Source organism: Capra hircus, chromosome 2 (genome assembly GCF_001704415.2).
Source record: "Capra hircus breed San Clemente chromosome 2, ASM170441v1, whole genome shotgun sequence".
Classification (NCBI taxonomy): domain Eukaryota; kingdom Metazoa; phylum Chordata; class Mammalia; order Artiodactyla; family Bovidae; genus Capra; species Capra hircus.
The window spans coordinates 131767634-131794380 of record NC_030809.1 but is presented as its reverse complement, the minus strand read 5'-3'; the positions used below and the strand labels follow the sequence as shown (position 1 = coordinate 131794380).

General features: G+C 37.3%; 1 protein-coding gene across 6 annotated transcripts in view; it reads left to right on the top strand.

The window, feature by feature from the left end:
• The window catches only part of WDR33 (WD repeat domain 33), a 114943-nt gene that overhangs the window by 55560 nt on the left and 32636 nt on the right, over positions 1-26747 (top strand). For 2 of the 6 annotated variants that reach the window (XM_005675840.3, XM_013967618.2), the window contains exons 5-7: positions 2013-2108; positions 2239-2390; positions 4087-4184. In XM_005675840.3, the coding sequence (XP_005675897.3) occupies positions 2013-2108; positions 2239-2390; positions 4087-4184 (346 nt within the window). The other 4 variants (XM_018065870.1, XM_013967629.2, XM_013967627.2 and 1 more) reach the window with 4 other exon arrangements.

The following is a 26747-nucleotide window of genomic DNA, read 5'->3' as shown; positions in this document are numbered from 1 at the left end:
TTCTCTCTGAGCTGGCCATGGATATATATTGCAGCAGGTGTCTGACTTGCTCTTGAATAGAAATGTTCTGTTGCAATTTAGAGAACAGCATCTCAAGGTGAATCAAAACTCTTAGGGTTACTAGGAAGGGAAACACCCAAGAAGAGCTGAAGTCCAATGGTGGACCATAGTTGTCATCAGTGAAGGTACATTGTGGGTACTCAATACATTTTTGCTAAAATTTTTAAAATATAATATTAAAATAAACAGTACATTGACGTGGTTCAGATTATTAAAATTTGAAGGGCTTATAATAAGGAAGTCTTCCCATCTCTGTGTCCCAGGCATCCAGCTAATATTCCTATAGATAATAGTATCATCTTTTTGTATATGTGTTTTGCTAGTAAGAAAGTATTTGTTGGTTAGCAGTATATCAAGTCCAGAAATGTAAGATAGTTAATAGGCAAACTTGAGCGAATAAGAATTGAAAAAATAATTGGGCAGAGGAAAGACATTTGTGGCAAATGAGCAAAATAAGCAGGTCTTCTTATTAAAGAGGTGTGATAGACAGCCCAGCGAACTGAGAGGGCTGGAAGAGATGCTGGCTTCAGCTCCATACAAATGTGACAGTCAGGCCTCCTCTTTGTTTCAGAGGCCTATTACAGTAGAAAACATTAGAAAAGGAACATTATTTGAATGGCTTTTGTGTTAGTAGAGCCAACCAATTTGTAGTGTAATTTTGTATGGCAGAGGATTTGGTAAAAGGAGTATGATGTGCAGCTAATTTTAATTTCTTGTTAGCACAACAGAGAAAACCTTTTTGAGGTGATCAGAATCTGAGCATTCCGTGTATCTCGTTAGATGGGTAAATTGCTCACTTGGGAATCAAGCTATAAGGTCTTAGGAAATTTGCACATAGTGGAGAGAAGTCCAGATTACAGGTGTTAAAGACGTAAAGACTGTGGGTCCTGCGTCTACAGTGTGGTAGCCTGTAGTCTTTACCGAGTTGGGATCCATAGCAGATAACAGAAACTAGGAAAGTAGAAGGGTTTTTTTTTTTTTAAATCATCATCAAAATCGTGATCTTCAGGTAAGCAGTAAAGGGCTGACTTGTCATGTGTATCCGTGTAATTTACCAAATAAACTTGATTTCGTATGTCTCATCCTATAAGCACCGTTGTATTTTTCAGCCCTTTGTCATACTTTTTACAGGGGAATGTAGGATTGTTGTATTGATTTTTCTTGTGTTTACATCTATGGAAAATGTGTGTAATCTGTCATAGAAACTTGAAAATAAAAGAAAAAGTACGTTCTGTTTTGAGTTGATAAGCATATGCCACAGATTCCTTCAGAATGCAGATGGTGACTTGACATACTGGGGTACTGTTAGTCATGCCTCTGTTGTATTGCCTTTTTTTTTGTTTGATACTAGATTAGCATGAGACTTGTCACTGCTTGATATTGTGAATGAAGGAGAACTTTATATGTATTATTCATTTAGTTTCCAGGAAAAATTTGATAGCCTTGATTTCCTTAAATTGATATTTATTGTTATACTGTTCTGTTTTGTTATTTTCATAAAACACTGGTAACTTGTCTGCCTGAATGGTCCGCTAGCAGCTGTAATAAACCTAATCTTTCACTCATTCAGTCTCTTGAGTTTTTCTGGTGACTGATGATGCTATTAATAAATAATACGTTGATCTTCCATGTATTCTAGAAAAAGTAGATCTTCAGATATTCTGTTTTGAAATGCTGTATAGGGTGCCTAGGTGTGTGTAACTTAACAGGTAATTGTAATGCATTTACTCTTTTTAATTTACTTAATGAACTAAGTGCTAGAGCTTTTGTTGGACTGTGTTAATTTCTTTTCTGGCTAAGTATTTGCTTGTAAATCTGAGCCATATTCTGAAGTGAAAGTATTGTCCACTTAATGCCAATTGTTAGATATTTTATAAAGACTTTCTGAGTGTTTTAAAAGTGAATTAAGGTTGTGGATTTGTGACCTTGTATAATGTCTTTTTATTTCCCAGTGGACTCCAGAAGGAAGAAGGTTGGTCACTGGAGCTTCTAGTGGGGAGTTCACCTTGTGGAATGGACTCACTTTCAATTTTGAAACAATATTACAGGTAACAGTAATCATCAGATGGTAGCATCATTCTGTGTTATTGGCCTTTTAAAACTTACAATTGGACAGATCATTGCCTTCTATCGTATAGTCTTTGATATGACGTTTATAAATGTTTTGTGTTTTCACAGGCTCATGATAGCCCAGTGAGAGCCATGACTTGGTCGCATAATGACATGTGGATGTTGACAGCAGACCACGGAGGATATGTGAAATATTGGCAGTCGAACATGAACAACGTCAAGATGTTCCAGGCACATAAGGAGGCGATTAGAGAGGCCAGGTTTATACACAATATACCATTTTCTGTAGTCCCTATTGTCATGGCTAAATTATTCTCTAAGTGTATTCTGGGTGCGGAGATGCATGGGCTCTGTCAGATTCTGGGAGACTCTTTGCGCCCTATACACACAGTATTTCCCTTTGTTTTCACACATTCGCCATTTTGCTGGCACTTTCCTGAAGTAGTGTTGTCCCGATATGAGCCTTTGCAATATGTTAGAGATGTATTGTCTGCCGCATTTTGCACTGGTTTTCTCTTTTCATTTATGGTTAATAATGTGTATACGTTATTCATTTTTATTACCTACTATGTAAGACAAGAATATTTCATTCCAAATAAAGAATTCAGTCTTTAATTATACAACTGAATAAAATCTAAAGCCTACAGAAAACACCTTCAGAGTTCTCACAAAATACAAGAAAAAAAAAAAAGGCTTAAGTGAAGACCTGGTTGGCTTGGTTATGCCACGACTTCAAAAGGAAAGTATAGTAGGGCTAAAAACTCTCCAAGTAACTCTGGATGTGGCAAACATTAATGGATTAATGAGCGGGTTCTTTCAAGCTTTGGAGCTGTAAGCAGACCATTGTCAAGAAGACTGTAGGACTTTCCTTCTGATTCACTGTTGATGACATCAGTAATGCAAATGTATGATAAGTGGGAGTTTAAAATATTTTCATTAAGTTGTATATTTTTACATATCAGTGAGATATGTATAGTAGAAGTGGAAAAGAAAAAGTTTCAAAAACAAGCTTGAAGAGATGCTGCAGCTTCAGAAGAAAGCTAAGCAGCAGTCTTTATGGTGTGCCACCCACACGAGGGAGGAGGTTGACATCTTTATAGAAACATCGTCCACTGTAGTCACTTGTTTCTACTTTCAGAATCTTAACAAAGACTTACTGGATAAACACACATCTGCAAAGACTGTGCCTTATTCTCCTGACTATACATTGAGTTTTCAAAAGTGGTCCTTTCTTAAGCATAAGGTTCAGAAGTTCAGGGGAGTTCTTAGAGTTAAATGAGAAACTTGATGGTCTTTTACAGGGAGGAAGAAATGGATCCCTCCTTTGCAGCATATTCTTTGGCTTTAAACAATTGGAATATCCCCATGTTAGTTTTCTCCAAAAGCATAACATTTATGGGATAACTTCTGTGAAAGAAGGTGTGAACATTTTCCACAAACCTTTTACATAAGTGAGAAACATCAAATGAAGGAATGTTTTAACAACTAGTCTTAAAACAGCCTGCCTGAAACTTTTCAGTTTATCATTATATGAAGTTCAAAGCAGAAGCTGATGCTAGTTTTTTTTGAGCAGTATTCCTATGTGATTTTAAAAGACTTTATAGGAATATTGCAAAGAGAATTTGTTTAGTTATATACTTAATCAGCTCTATGTTTTCTGTGGATACCATAGGAAATACTGTACTGTGGGGAGTCTGGATAGCATTAGTACTAATAATACCCTCATTAAATTCTCTGAATATCGATGATTGGAAACTAAGAAGCAGCTACTGTGAATTATTCTTTTGTTGAGATAGGTTGTTAGCTAACAGCACTCTCTTTAAGGCCCTTCACTGTTGGATGCTTCCCTCTCCTGTTTATTGCGCAGCGCAGTGTTTTATTTTTCCCTGTCTGAGACGCGCAGATAACCTGTGAAATGCTGACTTCTTTCCCCTGCTGTGTGTCTTCACGTAACAGTTTCTCACCCACGGATAATAAATTTGCTACATGCTCTGATGACGGCACTGTTAGAATCTGGGACTTTCTTCGTTGCCATGAGGAAAGAATTCTCCGAGGTACGTGTCCTAACAGTACTGATTGGAATATTTAAATAGGGAAGGCATTTGTGGTTTAAATCATCACAGTACCACAATACCAGCTTACATCTTCATTCAGTTGTTTTACGTACACACCATCTCAACCAGGCTCTTCAAAGAAACCTGAACTCTTTCTGGTTCACAATCACTTTTTGTCTGTTTTCACTATTAATATTTTGAGCTGTAAATTAAATACACACACATTTCCTGCCTTGTACCCAGGATGGCTTTCTCCAACATATTGACACTATAATTTTATTTATGTAACTCACACTCTTCTGACATTCCTTTCTCAATAGGCATTAACCAAAGTCTCAGTAGCTACACTTCTCAATATTGGTATTTCTGAAAGGAGGTGGTTTTTCAGTATACCACATTTATACTACATGGCTCATTTGTTACTACGTATTGAAGGGATTTTTATTTACTTTTATTGATTTCATAGTTATAAACTAACATCTGTGAATTACTCTATCCTAGAAAAGAAATCCATATTTTCACTTGGATTAACTTAGTTTTCTAAGGTGGGGTTGTTGAAATAACTCACAGTAGTATATCAGCACTATTGATGTGAATTTAATAGTCTTAGAGTTAAGGAATTAACTGTGTGTTTTATATATTCAATATAAATATTGACACAAAAAAATTTACGTACATCTTGGTTTATTATTCTAGGAAGGTAGTTTCCTCAGGTATTAACGAAGAGTACATTGTCTTCCATACTCTTGATTCCATTATGCCATAAAAGTATCATCTTCCTCTGACACATACATGCATAGTGAGAGAATGGGTGCCACAGACATTGGGTGTCAAGAAATTACTATTCAGAGATTGCCCTTTTTTGTTCAAGAGTTGGTGGAGTGAGTTATCTTGCTTGACTTGTTTCTCACACCTTTTCAGAATTTTATTTACAGCATATAGAGTTGATGCTTTCTAGACAAGAAGTTTAGTGTTCTTGATATTTAACCCATATTTCAAGCCAGTATATTTTTTAAATCGGAATTTGTAAACATTCCTGGCTTTGCACATTTTGTGGGTTTTATCCACAGTAATGTATCGTGATAGCTAGAATAAGGATATTGTACCTATCCTATTGAAGGGGTATACTCATGATGAGGTCATAATATTGACAACTTCAGAAACTGGATGGAGCCTTTGAAATCATCTAATCTGCGCTCTTTTATGGATGAGCACCAAGACCCAGGAGATTAAGTGAAATAGTCAAGGTTAAATAAGTTCAGAGCCAGGACTAGCTTCCTATCACTTGACACCTATGCTAATTCTACTGTGAGAAGTCTTCGCTGGTAAACAATGATAGCTTTTTCTAGACTTTGAAAATCCTAAGAAATATAGAGGAGACCAAATAATTTTATGTATTGGTATAATTCTAAAGGATCAAAACCATTACTTTTACAATGGCCTAGACTATAATAACCATGAAGTCTGATATAATGCCACTATGCATCTTGTATTAAATAAAGAAGAAAAACTAATATAAGATAGTGTTTTTAACTTCAAGTGCCAATGAAGTGTTACTCAGTTTTATTAATGAAACTTTCTAAACAGTGCTTAAGAACTTGATTCTTCTGAGATTTAGAGTGTAAGTTAGGTATTAATTAAGCAGTTAAATATTTTCAGATTTGAGTCCAGGTGAATTTGGATAAAATTACGTGAATGCTGAATCATTACCTGTTCTTCATATAGCTTAAAAAACACACCAGTATCATGTCTGTTAATTGAGAGTTGAATTTTATATTTTATGTGGGTATTCTTTTAAGTTTTTACTATGAATATTTAAAAATGAACAAAAGTGCAGTGAACCTCCATGTGCTTCTAGGACCTGTATTCTAGCTTACTCGTTTTGGGGTCTTCCTGTAAACAGTGTTATATTTGCTTTATGGTCATGACTTTTCTCTTAGTACCTTAGTGAGTACATGAGAAATAGAAATATAGTCGACCAAGTTAATTATACCACCTAAGGGGCACTTCTGATAGTGGATCTGGTGTAGTGGATGGGCTGTTAGGTTCTAATTATCTGACAGAAAACTATCATTCCTCATTTTTCGAAATTTTCTGAATTTTAGACATGATTATAAAGTAACGAAACCAGTGTTGTCATAATTTTCCTATTCACTTGGTGGGTTGGGGATCAGGGGACTATGGAACTCAAGTTGTCTCAAGGGATGAGGTGAAATTCTTAAAAAAATGAAGTGAATTTAATTTAGTTCTAGTCATAGAAAATTGAATCCGCAAGTTAAGCAAATAGGAGGCTTTTAAAAGGTCTCTTGCCCTTTATAAAGGTACGACAGGCTCTATGACGTCAGGCAGGGAAGCACACTCCATGGCATGTTAGTGTTGTGCATCAGACCATCACTTGGCACTAAGTTAAGAAAATCCAACAACATTTTGATTGAAGGGGATATTTGTGAGCACATAGTCCAGCTGTTTATCGAATACTTTCCCACATGATTCCCCCAAACCATTTTTCTACCCACAAAACATTTTTAGTGATACAGTGTTTCCTATGTGCGTGGTTAGTCGCTCAGTTGTGTCCGACTCTTGGTGACCCTGTGGACTGTAGCTCACCAGGCTCCTTTGCCCTTGGGGTTTCTCATGCAAGAATACTGGAGTGGGTAGCCATTTCTTCCTCCAGAGGATCTTCCTTACCTAGGGATTGAACCAAGTGTCTTGCATTGGCAGGCAGATTTTTCACCACTGAGCCACCAGAGAAGCCCATACAATATTCACTACCTCACATGAACCTCTCAAAAGAGCTCCAATTTTCCGAAAGGTGGTCTTTAAATCAGAAGCCTGCTTTCTTATAACTTGTCCTGCCTTCTGGAACACAAAAAATTAAATCCGAACTCTTCTACATGGCAGCCCTTCAAGTATCTGAAGACAGCTCTCATATCTTCCTAATGTCTTGTAGCTGTAAGCTTACAGGATCCCTGTGTGTGGCAGAGGCCATTATATGGTACTTTTGAGTACAGAATTTATAGTTGCTCTTTAGTGAGTGTCCTTACTGAGATTGTTCTTACGCTTCTTGGTTAAAGAAGACGTTACGCAAGAGAAAATATTCAGTATTTTCAATGTTTAAATGAGCATCGATCTACTGTCACATCTGCTACTTCGAGGTGGTCATATTTGTTCCATAGATGGGAAAAGGAAACACTGTGAAGCTGAGTATATTGCAGCACTGAGAAAGACCATGTGTATACCCACTCATTTCCAAAGCACGTGCAAATCAGCATCATTTACACACATTTATCTTTCTTCTCTAGTATGAAGAACAGCACTCAATTTAGGGACTGGGATTAAAATAACCTTTAAGCACCAAGAATACATAAATGAGCCTCTAGGTGTTTATGCACTTACTTCAAGTGAAATAGAGGCATTAAAATCCATTTATTAGTGAGCATATATTGTATTCATGCTATCATAGGTAGGACACATTTTTAAAAAATAAAGTATGATGTCTTCCTACCCTCATGCTTCTTAAAGTTTATTTTCACAAACTTAAAATGTTGGGTATTGGGGGAAAGAATCAATGAGAGTTAGAGTCTTAGAAGTGTGCTTTTATAAATATAAAGTTAGAAACAGATCATCTGTGACTAAAATGAAAAGGAGAAAGATTGGAGATACAGAATCAATAAGAATACTGTAGTTAATTTTAATGAGAAGTGAAATTTTATTTTTTTGTGCTTAGTTGTATCTGACTCTTAGTGACCCCATGGACTAGTCTGCCAGCATAATATATACTATTAAAAAGAATCCAATTTACTAGCTTTAGTATGAACTGTTTTATCTTCTTGATTTTAGCAACAGTAACTGACACATTACATTTATTCTAAGTAGTTCAGTTAATCTTACCAATACTCCTATGAGATAAGTATAGTTTGTTCCACGTTTTCAAAAAAAGGGAACTTCCCCAAGGTCATATAACTTGTAAGAGGTGAGTCTCAGATTTGAACCCCTCTTATCTCAACTCTAGAGTTCATACTCTGAAGTGTTATGTTAAACTGCCTCTTTTATGTTTTAAAAGTATCATCGGCATGGATGTAATGTCTTCCTGAGTTGTGATGATCGAATTGTAGAATAAAGGCTTTTGCAGGGAAAGAAGAGAAGTATTGGGTAGAGAGAACTATAGATTCTCAATTTTATTTTGTTATTCTACTTTAAAGCTGTCCATATAGGGTATAAGTTTTCAATCACAATGAATAGTTCAAACTGCAAACGGGTTACAAGCCATATACTGGGTTAAATAAATAAACATGGACATAAGGAGTTATACTGAGGCTTACTCAGGAGGTAAGATCTGTTTTCAGTTTTAAAATACACCATTCATGGAGAGAAAATGAACCCCTGAGTACACACAGCATAAAATAATACTGTTAGTATTTTTGATAAGTCTCTGTGTATCTCTGCCTGACTGCATGTGACTGTGGTTCTTTAATGAGATAAGCCCCTCTGCGAAGATTTTTTGGTTTGGCAGTGTGTTTCTGAACTGTGTAAAGACATATTTACAAAGTCTTGAGTGTTCAAAAAAGTCTCTGATGCTTTTTTATTGGTAATGTTTTATTTAAAATTGGCAAACCATGAAGTTTGCAATTAAGGGACCTTTATGTATTTGTACAAAACATTCCATAGAATCCTTTGTGTTCTCCCCAAGATGAAAAGCAAATACTCAGCTTCCTTTAAAATAGCCTGTAGCAGAATAACTCCTTTCACGAACAGAGCATGTTTTAATATTGGAAGAACTTAGGGCGCATCTTATGTAATCATCCAGTCATTCACGTGGGCCCATAAATGTGTTGGTTGATACCTGTTTTCCCTGTGTTTCCGTATTTTGAGGGTGCGTTTATTGAAGGCTCTTTTCCCCCTGCTCCCCTGAACAGACTGGATCATGGTATGTTTTCCTACATAAATAATTATCTGGGTATATCATGAGAGGGAAGAAGACTTAATATGTATGTCTAAAGCAAATTATTTGAAGAAATTAGTGTAGTAGAATCCTGAAATATTCATTTACTTTGGTCCATTCATGTTTTACAGTGTTGTTTTAGGTTTTTATACTGAGCTTTGTTCTAACTCTGTACTTATTTTAAAAATTGCACATATGTTCCAAAAACTTGTTGAAAATAGATCTTGGCTTTCTTGGGATGCCAGGGCTGCACACTGTTACAGTCATTCTGTATTTTAATTGAGAGTAATTTCCAGACATTCTTCTGTGTATAGAGATTCCAGTTTTTTGACAGCAACAAATCACTATGACTTGTCATCTAGGTGGTCAGTTTTTATCTTTGCATTTAGTAAATACTCTGTAATTGTCTGCTTCAGTTTGACTGAGGCTTAAGTTTCTGTTTGCCAGTGAATTAGTTACCCTCTAGAGCTCGGGTGATCAAGATTTTTATAGTTTTTTACATTAAAATTCAGGACATTGGAAAGAGCTGATAAAAGTAAAGATATAGTATGCTTTTGGCATCTTCATTTTCAGTGGGTAGATCCTTTAATAAAAATAGTATAATTAAAATATGGTATCACCACAAGTAAGTTGTTTGACAGTGAATGAGGTTACTCCCTGGTCCAAGTACCAAAACAAATACTGTTTTTTTCATAGTCACTTTCTTCCTTTACTCACTTTTATTATATATCTGAAAGCCATCTTAAAATTTGATTTAAATCAGATCTTGGGAATTTCTAAGAAGCACCTACAGTGCTGTGATCTCTTTAGTTAAAAGAGACTAAGAATTTCTATTTAAAGGAAGAATTAATTTCTTGATCATTTATCCTTTTTTTTTACAGATTGTGTCATAAAATAGTCTTAATTTGTCCAAAACACATGATTATGACTCAAAATCAATCTGCTGAGGCTTTTTTTTTTCTTTTTCAGTGAATATATTTTAATATAGTTCTCTCTGAGAGAACTTTACCTTCTTAGCCTGGTTTTAGAATGTCATGTTACTTGCATTATCCCAATGAAGTGTATCTGCTTCAATTTGATGTTTTTAAGTATTGAATTGGTTTCTAGGGAGCCCCAGAAGGGCCCAGCCGCCACAGGGCGCCTTTGCGCGGGGACTGGCAGGGCTTCTGTGCCAGCGCGCAGCCCAGCGTGCTGCTGTGCGGTAGCCCGCCCTCACTGTGCGCGCCCCTTCCCAGTTCTGAACAGGCAAAGGTGCAGACACGGTGCTGAGATCCAATTTAGGTTAGATAACTTTAAAAGTGGCTAAGTTGCTGCTGTTTAAATCATAAGCATTCTGCCACGTTAAAACAGGAAGTGCTGAGGGAAATGGAGATGAATGCAGACCGAAGAGTACTAAAGTGGAAGATGCTCAATCGTGTCCGACTCGTCGCTACCCCGTGGACTCTACAGTCCGTGGAATTCTCTAGGCCAGGATGCTGCAGTGGGCAGCCTTTCCCTTCTCCAGGGGATCCTCCCAACCCAGGGATCAAACCCAGGTCTCCCACATTGCAGGTGGATGCTTTACCAGCTGAGCCACAGGGAAGCCCAAGGATACTGGAGTGGGTGGCCTATCCCTTCTCCAGCGCATCTCCCTGACCCAGGAATTGAGCCAGGATCTCCTGCCTTGCAGGTGGATTCTTTACCAACTGAGCTGTCAGGGAAGCCCAGAGAGTACTAAGGTGAGTCCAAGAGACATCATACCTGGGAGCTCAATATTTTATCTGCAACAGAAACTTCTTATATAAAACAAAAGTAATTTGTGATACCAGGAGTCACCAAAGGTTAGAGTAGTTGGTCTTAGTCCTGTAAAGCCTACTAATTGCTTTTTAAAAATAAATAGTTTTACTTTTCTGAAATGAAATTTATTGATAATAACCCATACATATAAAACTTTTTTTAAAAAAGTTACCAGTGCATATCCAAACAGACTCTGAGAAGAAAAGTCTTTACAGAATGCTTATTAAGGGACATTACTGTTTCCATTGAAAACCAGTGGTTTGGAATAGAAATGGGTCATGCTAAAACAAACCTAGTTTTATAGAATTACCAAAGGGGGAGATAAAGGAATTTTTTCAAACCATAGTCAGTCTTTTGAATTAACCTGTAGGACTGACTGTTATTTCCAGAAAAGTTCATTGGATGTTTGTTATCTGTGAGGCATGTATGCAGAAAGCGCTGCAAGATCCTTTAATTGGCCTGTCTCCTGTTTAATAGTTTTTATTAAAGATAGCTTTTGCAAGTTAACAGGTGATTCACAACTATAGGCAGCAATTCTCATCTAGAGAGAATGGATAGTGTCGTCTTAAACCCAGTGAATAGAATATTATTGTATAAAATTTTAAATAGAGATAAATGTAAATTTCTGTATTTAGGTTTTCTGTCTCAATTCTGGAGTTTACTAGATTGGTATATGAGAGTTCATGTAAAAATAACCACGGGTTTTAGCTGATAGGTGTGAATTCTTGAGGTGTCATGCCATCCCTCACTTGTAAAAAAATGTATGTTTCAGAATGATACGTGTGTGTGTGTGTGTGTGTGTGTTTATTCTCTTAAGTCGTGTGCAACTTTTTTGTGACCACATGGACTAGAGCCCACCAGGCTTCTCTGTCCAAGGGATTTCCCAGGCAAGAATACTGGAGTGAGTTGCCCTTTCCTTCTTCGGGGTATCTTCCTGACCCACGGGAATCAAACGCATGTCTCCTGCACTGCAGGCATTGTAGTTAGATTTTACGACTGAGTCACCAGTGAAGTCCTTCAGAATGATGGGCCATAGTTATCATGGGAGATGATTAGATGGAGAAGGGTCTGGAAATCATGCGGGAAAGTACAGGGAAGTTTAGTATTCAGCTTGGATAAGATAATCTGAAGAAAAATTTTTGTCATCTTCAAATATTTAAAGGCTTTTGTATGGGAGTAGGATTGGATTTGACTGTGTGGATCACAATAAACTGTGGAAAATTCTGAAAGAGATGGGAGTAGCAGACCACCTGATCTGCCTCCTGAGAAACCTGTATGCAGGTCAGGAAGCAACAGTTAGAACTGGACATGGAACAACAGACTGGTTCCATACAGGGAAAGGAGCATGTCAAGGCTGTATATTGTCACCCTGCTTATTTAACTTATATGCAGAGTACATCATGAGAAACGCTGGACTGGAAGAAGCACAAGCTGGAATCAGGATTGCTGGGAAAAATATCAATAACCTCAGATATGCGGATGACACCACCCTTATGGCAGAAAGTGAAGAGGAACTAAAAAGCCTCTTGATGAAATTGAAAGTGGAGAGTGAAAAAGTTGGCTTAAATCTCAGCATTCAGAAAATGAAGATCATGGCATCTGGTCCCATCACTTCATGGGAAATAGATGGGGAAACAGTGGAAACAGTGTCAGACTTTATTTTTTTGTGCTCCAAAATCACTGCAGATGGTGACTGCAGCCATGAAATTAAAAGACGCTTACTCCTTGGAAGAAAAGTTATGACCAACCTAGATAGTATATTGAAAAGCAGAGACATTACTTTGCCAACAAAGGTCCGTCTAGTCAAGGCTATGGTTTTTCCAGTGGTCATGTATGGATATGAGAGTTGGACTGTGAAGAAAGCTGAGCACCCAAAAATTGATGCTTTTGAACTGTGGTATTGGAGAAGACTCCTGAGAGTCCCTTGGACTGCAAGGAGATTCAACCAGTCCATTCTAAAGGAGATCAGCCCTGGGTGTTCTTTGGAAGGAATGATACTAAAGCTGAAGCTCCAGTACTTTGGCCACCTCATGCAAAGGGTTGACTCATTGGAAAAGACTCTGATGCTGGGAGGGATTGAGGGCAGGAGGATAAGGGGACGACCGAGGATGAGATGGCAGGATGGCATCACTGACTCGATGAACGTGAATCTGAGTGAACTCTGGGAGATGGTGACGGACAGTGAGGCCTGGCGTGCTGAGATTCATGGGGTCGCAAAGAGTCGGACACGACAAGCGACTGAACTGAACTGAGGATTGGATTTATTGTATATAGCTCTATAAAGGAGATAGGGAAAAAAATTAGGACATCATCGTGTGTACTAAGTCACTTCAGAAGTATCCAACTCTTTGCAACCCTAACGACGCTTTGCAACCCTCTAGGCTCCTCTGTCCATAGGATTCTCTAGGCAAGTATACTGGAGTGGGTTGCCATGCACTCCTCCAGGGAATCTTCCCAACCCCAGGGATTGAACTTGGATCTCTTATGTCTCTTGCATTGGCAGGCTGTTTTTTAATCAGTAGTGTCACCTGGGAAGCCCTAGGACTTCATATTTGGAGTTAATTATGGAAGCTTTTTTTTTTTTTAAAGAAAGATAAGATAATGGGCAATTATGTGAGCTATTAGGCTTTCCTTTGCTGAAATTTTGCCATTTTTAGCTTTGCCAGCTGTTAGGGAGATTTTAGAAGGCACTGCTTTTTCAGGTGGATGGTTCTATTTGAAAATAATTAACCTGGATTAGATTGTCTGTTTCCTGTAGTTTCTTGTTTTAAGGCAGACCCAAAAGCCTGAAAATCAAGCATGTAGGTACATTCATTATCAAGGGTTAAAATGGGTAGGGTAAGTCCCATGCCGAGATACTGCCACTTTGCTCTAAAAATACTTTTGGTAAGACGGTAGATCATTTAATTAATCCTATTGTTTGAAGTAGTAAATAGAGCCTCAAAACCACCTCATGTTTTTAGAGATATTTAGAAGTATTTATACTCTTAAATCATCATACATATGCGTATAAAGTATACAGATCTTAAGTTTACAGTATGAGGTATTTTTACATACTTAAACATTCATCTGTAACTACCTCTATGATCAAGGTACAGAGTATTTTCAGCATTCTAATGATTCCTTCATGCTTCTTTTCCACCTAAGCCTTTTATTAAGTAGTTTAGACTAAGATATTTTCATTCAATTATTTTTCCTTTTTTCCCCCACTATTCTTTATTTTGTTGATTTGTAGTTTCTGTCATCTCACCTTCTCTTGTGTTAAGCTTTCTTAATTTCTTTTCCTCGTTTTGTTTCTGTAGCCTTTTGAAAATGTCTGTTTACTTTTTCTGATTTTACTAGTTTTTCATTTTTACTAATTTTTCATTTACTAGTTTCCTGTTACATAACAAAACTTAGTTCATAAAGAGATAGTATTATGTATTACCAAAATCACAGGCTCTGGAATCTAAATGTTGGTCACAGTTTTAGCTGTTAGCAGCTGTGTGAGTCACATTGCTTTGGTATCCTCGTGTGTATAATGGGGATTAATAATAGTGCCAACCTTACTAAGTGGTGAGAATTAAATGGGTTAATTCAGAAGAAGCACTAGTGCCATAACAAGTGTTCAGTGAATGCTGTCTGTCAGTTTCAAAGCCAGTTTCAGAATCTGTTTCCCTAGCTCTGCCTAGTTAAGCACAAAAATGGTTGTTTCAGAAGTGTATTTTACTTTTCTTGTTAAATGTTTTCCAACCATTGTCGTTGGTGTTTCAGTAGTACAGGTTTTATTTACAGGTCATCCATAAATAGAAGTACTTGTTTAAACACAGTTGTCATGATTTTCTAATGTTTTCAGGTATAAAAAACTCAGCACTTAGAATTGGGTTTTTCAGGATCTCATATGGAAACATTCAAGGGGTTCCTAGGGGGCTCAGTGGTAAAGAGTCTGCCTGCCAGTGGAGGAGACACAGAAGACTCAGGTTCAGTCCCTGGGTCAAGGAAGATCCCCTGGAGGAGATCTTCCCACTTCAGTATTATTTCCAGAAGAATCCCATGGACAGAGGAGCCTGGTGAGGTACAGTCTGTGGCATCGCAGAGTCAGATGCAACTGAGCACAAACACATGGAAACACTTCAAGGTTCTGTTTCTGTTAGATGAACTGAGTGTCTAATGACTGCCCACTGTTCAAGATTCTGTGCTTGATTCTTCTGCAGGTACACGTCATGATCTTTACACTTAAGCTGCATTTTCAACATTTCCCTAGTTCTTTTATTTTTTTCAGACATTTTGTAAATTGGCCTGGTCCCATGGTGAACCAATTCAGAGTGCTGAATAACTGAAAAATACCTGAAGTTATTCAGTCTTCACTGTTTATCACATTGCAGTAGACTGTGGTAATTGGTGTCTAGACAGCTTCATCAAGACAGCATTTATTTTTCTCTGGGGAAAGAACAGGTATTTTACGTAATGACCAAATTGATCACAGTTTTAAACTTCAGACTCCATTTAGCAATGTAATAAAGTTGGGCGAGCTAGTGATAGCCCTAGTAAAATGTCATTTTTTGGTCATCTTTCATGAGTAATGTCAACAGCAGTAAGTTAGAAGTCTTGGGGAAGGAATATTCCACATATTTTTTTTGTCACAATAGACAAGACTTAAACACAGAAATTAATATCATCTGTTTGGGCTTCCTGATCATGCTCTGTTCCTGTCCAGTCCAACTTGGCAGGTGACAACAGACTGGCTGGGGTAAGGCTTGTTTGCTGGGTAGGAGCTAAATCTTTACATAAGGTAGAGCAGATATGGGCCCAGCTGGTAAAGTGAGCAAACAGGATGATGTTATAGGACATATTAGAAGTTAAAGAGCATTGTAAGTTCCATGATTTATGAATGTAAACCCTGCTTCTCTCTTGAGGTGCTCACTTGTACAGTGCTCACTTGTAATATTCTCTGTAGGCCCTGCCTGTAGTGTTCTCTCCCAGCTAATGCCTGTACTTTGGGCCTTCCCTAGTGACTCAGACAGTAGAGTCTGTCTGCAGTGGGGGGGTTTGATTTGATCCCTGGTTTGGGAAGATCCCCTGAAGAAGGAAATGGCAACCCATTCCAGTATTCTTGCCTGGAAAATCCCATGGAACAAGGAGTCTGGTAGGCTACAGTTCGTGGGTTGCAATAAGTCAGACATGACTGAGCCACTGATGCTGGATAGTAGGCCCTGAATGTTTTGAAATACTTCAACCAAAAGTTTGGTGTTTTTAATATTTTACATGTTTTTTGTAATGGTCAAATCAGGTCATTTTATTTAGTTCTCAGAGATTTATGGAAACTATTTGATTTACATAGTTTTCAAGTGGCTTGTCAATCTAATTTTTGAGGATATTTTTAGTTTTACAGATTTTATGTTTTAATATATCATACAAATATAAATCACCAAGGGTGTTCTGGGTAAAAGTAAAATGTTTATTAAAAACAAACATTCAAGAGTATATGCTAGGCAAGTTATTTGGTTTATTAAATTCTAGCAGAAACATCATTAAATGTTACATAAATGTTACTCTAATTAACCTTTTCAATTAAGTGTTTTAAATGTAGTTTTCCCTTTATGTTTTGGACCATATTTTTAAAAAGAAAAATTTTCTGTCCTCCCACCGTGAGGAAATATGATGATACAGTTCTGATTTTGGGAATTGGATATTAGAGATTGAAGCCTGTGGTATGATGGGTATTAACAAACTCACTATGTTAGAGGAGAATTTTAGTCCTGGTGGAGGCTCGCCAAGGACTGTAATGCTTGAAAGGGACAAGGCTTGGCACTGTTGTTAAGGTCTAGACTGTAAAAAGAATAGTAATCAGTATTGTGATGTTTCCTTCATCATCATTTTACAGTCACATTTGAATAAATGTTAAAATCCAATGGGTGATTAATCCACATTTTCTTGAAAGAAATGTAGAAGAGATTTACAGAGGAGATTGAATTTAGTGGAACAGTCAGCCTTCTTGGATTACTTCTAATACTCTGGTACAAATGTTGGTGAAAGGATATAAAACTAAATAAAATGTAACATGAGTATTTACCAATATTCTCTAAACATTGTGGACTCATTTGCCATGTGGACCAAGGGGGACCACAAGCTTCCTTTTCCTACTGTAAGTTACACTGGCCTTACATGCTTCTGAACATTTTTTATTGATATATAGAAGTTGTGTTTTTAACTACATGATCCCCTCAGATAAGTGTAAATCATTGCCTGTCCTGCTTGTCGAGTAACTGAGTTTTCATGGCCTGCAAGAAGTAAATCTGACAAGGGGAATCAGATTGTAACGCGTGTAGCACACAGATAGACGGCAGTGGTGGTGAAAGTGTTTCTTCTCGATCAGAATGCCTGCACAGTGCACGTCCCTAAGGAATGACGTGCCTTTGCAGACAGCGACTTCCGTGTTTGAGGCCTCACGACTGAAGTCCCTGGCGCGTCTTCTGCTGCCAGGGAGGACACAGTAGACGCCTGGGGAACCGCATGCACTCAACCTCTGTCCCCAGCCCTAGATGTGATAATCTTCCAGTTTTATCTGGAAAGTAAGTAATGCCTGATTTTGTTTGTTTGTTTCAGTATATATGGCTATTTTTTTGAAAAGCAGATTTTATAATTGACAAATTAAAAGATATTTTCTGTTTTTTTCTTTGGTCCAGAAACTTCTTTTTTATTATTTTTATCCTCAGGTTCTTCAAGACTTAATAGTTTTTAACTTCTGTGTTAAACATACAGTTATGAATAGATTAACTTTAAAATATTTTTTGACAGAATCCTCATTTTAGTGTCTGTAGTAGATTTGTTTCTATTATAGAAACTTGCTTGTTCTAAGTTGGCAGATTAATTCTTACGAAAATAACATTCAGCTGCGAAGTGAGAGTTTTTCACACATTTAAAAAGATCTTTCAGTTTGAAAGTACATATTAAAATCTTCATTTTCTTCTCATAGCTAACCTGTTATCCAGGTTTTTCCAGTAGTTACGGTGAGCACTGTTGTTTTAAAAAAAGCAAGCAAGGGTTATTTTCTTTCGCCTTTTCCTTATATACGTTCAGTTTTATTATTGGTGTGCATTCCCACGGGATCTTAGGCTTTAAACTGCTCTTGAATCTGGATGTGCCCAGACACTTGGATATGCCTCCACTTGCAATGGTTCTTGGTGAACTCCTGCTCATTCTTCTAATCAGCTTGGCTAGACTGGCTCCCTCTGTGCCTTCTCAGTATGACCGGCGGTAATGCTTTATCTGAATTCTTCAACACATTTTAGCATGGTTTTGACATTGAAAGCAACATGGAAGAAATCTCACACCGAAATCATCCAAAGTGGCCTTCCTTATGAGTAATGAAATGAGTATTAATACTCGTGTTTTAGAGTGTTTAATACCCATGTTTTAGAGTCATTTTGTAACCCTAGAAGACTTAGTCTGTTTTTATTCTGCAGTTAATATTGACAAGTATACCTGCGGTCAGAGACCACCAGAAACATACCTGTAGTTTAACAAGTTTATTTATTACTCTTCACAGCAAAGAGCATAGACCTTAGGGAATTTGAGGTGTCTTAGTAAGAGGATCTTACAAAGGATATTATAGGCTTTGGACTGGGTCATTGGGACGAGGGTTTAAGGACGTGAGGGCTGTCATTCTTTTAGCATAAGAGGGGCGTTTGGTATTTTGTGGTTTGTGCAGGACCTTATTTTTGTCTCACCTTATCATGATCTCAGAATGACTTAACAGATGTTTAGTGAGATTGTCCAACAGAACAGAATGGTTTAGCTGTAATTGTCAGATCAGTTTGTAATGACATTGAGGCTTAGTTGTGAGCATCAGATTAGTTCTCAGAGGAAGTGACTGCTCTGCCCGCCTGCCCCCCGCCCCTGAAAGCTTTTAAGTCCAAGTGGCCTTTGATTATGTAGGAACCAGCTGGGGGAGGCCAAGATTTAATAGCAGTGACATATTGAACAAGCTGCGATGATATTGACAGGGATATTTTTATAAAACAGCAACTGGGAAGCTTGCCAGTTTTCAGCTGGTTATAAGTAGTTCTAGGTTTCCCCCACTATCCTAAAGTAGGACACAGCTTAGGAACAGATGCACAAGATAAATCGAGACAAAGCATGGATGCCCACGGTTGCAGGGCACAGCTGCCCTGGCTTGATGCAGAGATGCTGAGTGTAGTCCTAAGGAGGGAGCTTGACGGCACCACTTGCGTTGCTCAGGGACACCACTCTTCTATATTGGCTTTGCTGCAAAACTTGAATGCTTTTGCCTTTTTTGTAAAAGCAGAAATCCTCTTTGGATTTCCTTCTGTCAGCGTTTTTCACACGTTGAGGATCTGTTTCTAACCCTGTGTTGCACAAGCCCTATCATGCCGTTTTCCAACAGCATCAGTTTTTAATTAAGGTATGTACACTGTGTTTTTAGGTACACTGCTCTTATACACTTAATAGGCCACAGCGTGTGTGAGCATAAGCATTGGGACACCAGAGGTTCGTGTAGTTTGCTTTATTGTGGTGGTCTAAAATCAAACCCACAACATCTCTGAGGTATGCCTGTACTAATGTAGGTCTTTCATAAAAGTGAAGTGGTGTAAAGTGAACTTTTTCTTTTTTTACCTGTAGTGGGTAAAAACATGTTCTTTTTAAGAAATAAGATGAATAAACTTTTATTAATCTCTCTGGGAATCCTAAGGGTTTACTCTACTAAATTTAGCATCTCAGGATTAGCTTTTTGTACTTCAGGAGTTCTTTCTTTACATCTGGGAAGAGTCAACTGTCTGTTTTCTGTATTGTCTGTGTTAATACATAGCCATATACATCAAAGGGATTGTAAAGGTTTTTAAGACTTAAGAACACTGTTTGGAACCTTACAATTAATAATTAAAATAATTGTAAAATTCTTTATGAACTCTCAAGGCAAAAATAAAAGGACCGTGTTTTTCATAACTCCACTCTACTCATACTCATTGAAGGTCACTGAAAAGAAATTTATATTTATTCGTTTATTCGTTCCTGTTTTCATGAGCAATACAAGTGACAGCTGGAGATTTTTGGTTTAAAAGCATCTGTTTTAATATCTTCATTTATAATCTAAAGTAAGCACTGCATTTTTTTTTCCTCTTCCAAGTCTTTTTTTAAATATATTTTTTTATTGAAGGATAATTGCTTTACAGAATTTTATTGTTTTCTGTTAAACATCCACAAGAATCAGCCATAGGTACACCCATGTCCTCTCCGTCCTGAACCTTGCTGCCATCTCCCTCCCCATACACTTCTAGATTGTTGCAGAGTCCCTGTTTGAGTTTCCTGTAAGCACTGCATTATTATAGTGCATAAAAAAGTAGCACTCTAATTCATGAGGTAGTTCTTACAGGTTTGTAATTTTAAAAGTGGTAACTTTTTAAAATCAGATATTTTAAAACATCTGCTCATGCAAGTCTAGAGATAATCTTTTTAAAATTTGAAGGTCTTTAGAACAAAATTTGCCTCCTAGGAAACTGCAGAACAGGCCTTTTCTGTTGTATTTTACCTTGAACAATAAACTAAGAGTATTTGCCTTAACACTGAATCTTTTTATTATTTGATAACAGCTTAGTAAGTTTTAATACTGGAAAAGTTAGGTTTGTAACTTTATTAAAAGTATAGAGCACATTTGGATAGTGTCACATGATAGAATTCAAAATGTTTAGCTCCATTACACAAGCAAGACACACTGTAGGTAAACTAGTCTCTTCATGTGATATTACTAGTTCTGCCATTGGTGTATAGAATTTTCCTGTAGATACAAAGAATATAATCATATTTTGTCATTAAAATCTTCATGTTAGCTTTGAATGTTTATGAGAATCCCAAAAACCTTTAAGAAAGAATTTAGATTGCAGAACTTTTGACATCTTGATACTTTTAGTAGAGCAGTAGTAGCATTAAAAATATGGTTGATTTGGACCAAACTAAGGATGATAACTTTTCAAAATAAGGTTTTTTCTTAAAGATCATTAAACATAAAAAAATGTATTTTTAAAAAGTGTTTAATTGTGGTTTTAAACACTCTATAATGAACTATTATTTAGATTTTATTTAATAAGTACAATAAATATTTTTGCATGGGAAAGAGTATTTCAGAGTTATCACAGATTTCAAGATTGATAGGGAACTTACTATGTACCATTTGTAATCTGTGTGTAAGTTACATGTAGATGCCAGCATATATCTCCTTATAATTTAGGCACAAAGGTTATGATATGTTCTCTTGATTTAAAGTAACCTTGATTTAAAGGTTTTATAATTTATCTGGGCAGCATCCCACTTTCATGATCCCCACAAAGTTGACTCTTCTGTTATTTGCTGTAACCAGTAGATGTACATTTATGTTTTCTTTGTAGCTATCCACTTACCAGAAGTACCAGAATAGTACAAGTACACTATGTCTTTTCATAGTCAATGATGTGTGCAAATCTTATTTGTAATGTCATTTTTTTCTATAAAAAAACAGAGGGGTAAATTCTCTGCTTTGTGTATTGTTACCTTTAAAATATAGGAGAATATAGTGTAATTGCTATCTCCAGTGGTTAAGGGACAAGGAAGAAGAAATCATTAATGTTACTGAACCTCCTTCTGGCTGTTCCACAGTTCTGGGTACAGTTACAGTTTCTACGTGGGCAGTCTTTGTTTTTCCTCCAGAGTGCCTTAAACATCACTCACTTGAGAGCCGCAGGTCTGGCTTTGAATCCCAGCTCCGCTCCTGGGCAAGTCAGTCTCTTCTGGATGCGCTTCCTCCTCTGTAAAGTGGGGCTGATGATACCTACCTCACAGGGTTGTTGTGAGGGTCCCAGAAGTACACAGAGGCACTTCTCATGTTGTAGGCTTGAAGCAAATGTTTGTTGCTTAAATCATATATGTGCTAGGAAAGATGGGGAAAGCATGGAGGATATAAAGAACGTAACATTTAAGTTAATTTGATTAAGAGGAGGTTGAAATTGATTAGGAAAGATACTATAAAGGGTTTATTTATGAGGCGATTACTAGATCAAGAGTTGGGATGGGTTATATAAGATTATCCTATTTTGGTAGTGATTCTTAGGTTTAGAAGTGTCATTGATAAAATTAATTGTATTGTAAGCCATATTTAAATAAATAACATTCTACTGAAATGGAAGTATGACTTATTTTTTGAAGCTTTATTTATATAAGTCCTCATACTTTATTTCCACTGTCATCTTAGAACCACAGCACTACCTTAAGGCAGTTGTTCACTTCCATTATTCCCCATGCACTGTCTCCAAAATTCTGTTCTTTTCCTTTTTTTGGTTGCTTGTTTGGCTTTTGAATAGATACTATATTTGAATCTTTGATGAGAATCACTAGGCTTCCCTGGTAGCTCAGCTGATAAAGAATCCGCCTGTAATGCAGGAGACGCCGGTTTGATTCCTGTGTCAGAAAGATCCCTTGGAAAAGGGATAGGCTACCCACCCACTCCAGTATTCTTGGGCTTCTCTGGTGGCTCAGCTGGTAAAGAATCGTCCTGCAATGCGGGAGACCTGGGTTCGATCCCTGGGTTGGGAAGATCTCCTGGAGAAGGGACCAGCTACCCACTCCAGTATTCTGGCCTAGAGAATTCCGTGGACTGTATAGTCCATGGGGTTGCAAAGAGTCAGGCACGAATCACTAGCTGGTTTTTTGAGTTCTGGTTAGGTAAATTTATACTTGGTGAATATATAAAATACACTGAGATATTCCATAGATAAGCAGAATATTCTTTCTCAACCTTATTACTACTAGGTTTATAATACCTTGAAAAAATATAAAGGCCAAAAGAATGATATATCTCTGTGGTGTGAGTTATTTGAGCATTTTAAACAGGCGTTTTACTTTAGATCAAAATCACATTCTCCAGTTTTAGAGATAATTATAATAACTATCAGTGTGGTCACATTATAAGTCCTTACTCTGTTTTTCTTCAGTCTTTGATTTTCTCCTTTTATTTTTGCCTTTTCTGAAAATTAGTAGTAAATGAAAAATCATTCTTCAAGCACAGTAAGGCTGAGAAACCTTCACTCTGCCACATTACTTTTATTTGTGTTTGGTGTGATGGCTGAAGATGAGAATTAAATACCAGAAGCTGAGAACTGCGTGGTCCCACACTCCTCACCATCACACTGGTCCCACAGACAGGCAGTGTTGCTGCAAATACCTGGCTGACCTACGTTTTCTCTCTGGGAAACAACTGATGACACAACTTAGTGTGGTTGACTGGCAAAGAAATACATAAACTGCGGTTATGCATATACACAGATGTGTTCAAAATACAATCGAGACTGAAGCCCACTCAGTATTTACCTTTTAAGAGGTGTCGGTCACTAGTTAAAATGGGTTTATGTTGACTTTTCCACATCTTGTCCTGTCATCAGAAAGATTACAAATGATGAATACAAATTCAGGCTGACTTCATAACACTTACTGAACCTTCATGTGGATCTCATTTGCAACCTTGGCTTCGTTAGCAGCACCATTCCCTAACCAACCAGGCTGAAGACCACATGCAACATTAAGATGCATTTTTTTCCATCAGTCATTCATGGCAACAAGTATATTCTGTGTAACACATGGAGGTGAGCTTTGGAGAGAATTGTAAAGTCTGGATTCACACATTCCCACCCTGTGCCACATGGAAGGCTGAGATCTATGATACATCAGTGTTGGGGGAAGGGAGGGGTGGAAAGGTAAGGAAAGAATTGGGTGGGATTAATTTTGAAACTTTTCTTTAGAATTTTCTACCTTTTACAAAGGTAATAAAAGTTCATAAAAAATTCAAGCACTTAGAAGTAAAAAGTCAGTGTCTTCCCCCTCCTCGAGAGGTAATCACTATTTCATTCATAGTTTGGTGTGAATGTTTCTGCAACTCCTATGCATCTATAAAAAGATGCTGAAGAAAACCAACTAAAATGAGATTATACTACATGTATTGTTTGGCTATTTGCTTTCCTCACAACACAGTATATCATGATCATCTTTTCATGTTGTTACTATTCCAGTCTTCTCAGGTAACTGCTCTGTAACATTTCATAGCATGTATCATAGCTTATTTCACCATTAACGTTGATAGACATTTAGGAATTGCAAGAAGTTTTCACATAGTTGTGCACCAAGCTTTCTGTACCTTTATGGTGGTTCCCACTTATGTAAATTTTCCTTTATGATAGAATCCTAACGGTAAACTTAATGGATCAGAGTATGAAAATTCAAACTTTCTTTTGAAAGATACTTCTGAGATTCCTCACCATCTTGGAGTCATTAATGGTTAAGAATGTTATGGTCCAGCCAAAAATTATAGAGTCTGTAGGCTTAACATTTTAGAAATTTTCTACCATTTAAAAATTAATTTTATTTTATTTACGTTTATTTTGGGAGTTCTTTTATACCATGCCTCGAAACAGGTGGTTTCTTAATTCATTCCCTGACCAAGGATAAAACTCACTCGCCCTGTAGTGCAAACTCAGAGTCTTAACCAGGGGACTACCAGGGAAATTCCTAACCTTATTTTTAAAATTTATAAATAAAATGCACATGCAAAATTTTCTCCAGCACCATAGAGGGGTGGAATTTGGACAGTCCTTTTAAACTGTTTATTCCTGTAGTTACCATCAGAATTTAAAATAATGCATTTCTTGGTAATAATGCCTGACACGGTACCTGTTTACTTCCTATCATGAAAGGTGAAGAATTTCAAGTACTGACACCACCAGTCATGTCTTTGTTATGAATTATGGTTGCTTTGATAGTTTCTTGTATAGCTTTAAATTTTCTTAGTTCTTTATTTTGGGGGGCCGTCACCTTTATACAACATGCCTTAACTCACCATTTGTTACCTAATGAAATCTATGCCCTCAATGTCTTTCTACCTGTTTTTCTTTTTATCTCTTTATTTAAAAATAAACACACACACACACACACACACACACACACACAAAACACTCCCAAGGATTTTTAACTACTGAACATTCTTAAAAAAAGAAACCAGTAAGTAGAATTGTGACTGTGAATGATCCTACTGATCTCAGAAACAGACAGTGTTATCAGATTTATAATAAACTGTGTGGGCAGTTAAGAGTAGTTGTACTTGAATGTCAAGATCAAGTGAGAGTCTATTTTCTTAACCATTGTCTTATAAACTGTTAAAATGTCATAATTTAGTTTTTCTTAAAATTTCTAATTTCTCTCAATGGTACTAAAAACCTTTATCATAGGGCGTTTTTAAATTCTGCGATGACAGTAAATACTTTGTTTCTGAAGATGCTTCTCACCCGTTTCTCTGACTTCTTGCTCTAAATTTGGACTGATTGTCTTCTGTGCCTGCAACGGCAGACACACTGGGGTCTCTGTGCCTTTCCTTATTAAGTCCACGCCCCGCCTCCCAGTTTAGTTAAAGATATGCTCTGCTCACCACCTTCAAACAGTGCTTGAGAGGTGAATAGCAAATTTCTTATGTCTGGAGAGGTCTATAATTTGCCATCATACTTGACTCATAGTTTGGGTTTCGAATTGTGAATTTGAAATCCTTTTCCCTCAGAATTTTAAAGGCCTCCACTACCTTCTCTCAGTTCTGCTGATGAGAAGTTATATGCTATTCCAGGTCTCATTATTTGGTATGTAACCTGGCTTTCCCTTCTGAATGTTTTTAAAATCATCTCTTTTTCTCTGTGGACTTTTTAAATTTAAATTTCATTTCTTTCGCTCACTTCGATGTGCAATCTCAAATCTTTATTCCATTCAGACGGTTTTTGTCTTGTCTTTGATTATCATTTCCCATTATCTCTGCTGTCTTAGGGGTCTCAATGTTCACCTCTTGGAGCTATCTACCTTGTATTACCTTTTCTTTCATATTTTCTGTTTCTGTCCTTTGCTCTAAGAATTGGGGGATTTCTTCTGTCTAATCTTCCAGAATACAATCTTCATTCATGCCCAATCTGATACTCAACACTTCTGGTGAAATTTTTATTTTATCCACTGCATGTTTAGTTTCCAAGACCTCCCGTTGGCTCTCTGGTCTTTCCATGTTTAATGGTAGTCTGTTTTGTTGTTTATTTAAATGCATGTACCCTTTACAGCTCTTTGCATAGTAATTGAGGTGTGTGTATATGTGTGTTTAGTTTGATTGGGTCTGTTCTTCCTGTGTTTTCCCTAGAATCACTTAAGTTTGTTTCTTTTTCCTGGTCTTTCTTCCTGTTTGATTTTTATCAAATGTCCAGTGATCCTTGGTTGGCCAAATATTTAAATGAAAATTTATGTTGGTTAGTATAAGTCACAGTCTTATTTATTTTGCAGTTGAGTAAGCTGACTTGCCCAAACACTCCTGTGTCCATAGTAGACCTCACTATAGACTGTCTGTGTGTGCCACACTCATGGATGTATGTTTGTGGGTAGTGAGCTGAATGGGGAAGAACAGTCTTGGCGTAAACAGGCAACTACCACAGTTGCCAGATAAGAGTGCTGTGTTCTGAGATGGAGTCCTCAGTTTATTTCACCCTTGGTTGGATGGGCCTCCGCTCTTCCCCCTCCCCTTTCCTCCTCCGCTCCTATCTAATCTCCGCTCCCCTTTCTTTCTTTCTCACTTCTCCTTTCCTTTGTCCTCTCTCCAGGGTCATAGTGTGGCACTGGCGCAAGCTTTGTGCTTTCCTCTCCAACTTGAAGTCCTGTCTGGGATTTCTTCCCAGACTACCTTCTGCTTTGTTTAGAAAGCCATTGTCTGGCTTTAGTTGAATGCAGCTGTTCTGTACAGACGGGAAGGCAGGAGGAGAGGCCTGGACAAGCTGCTCTATGGAGAGTTCTGTAATTACCCTCATTATAGT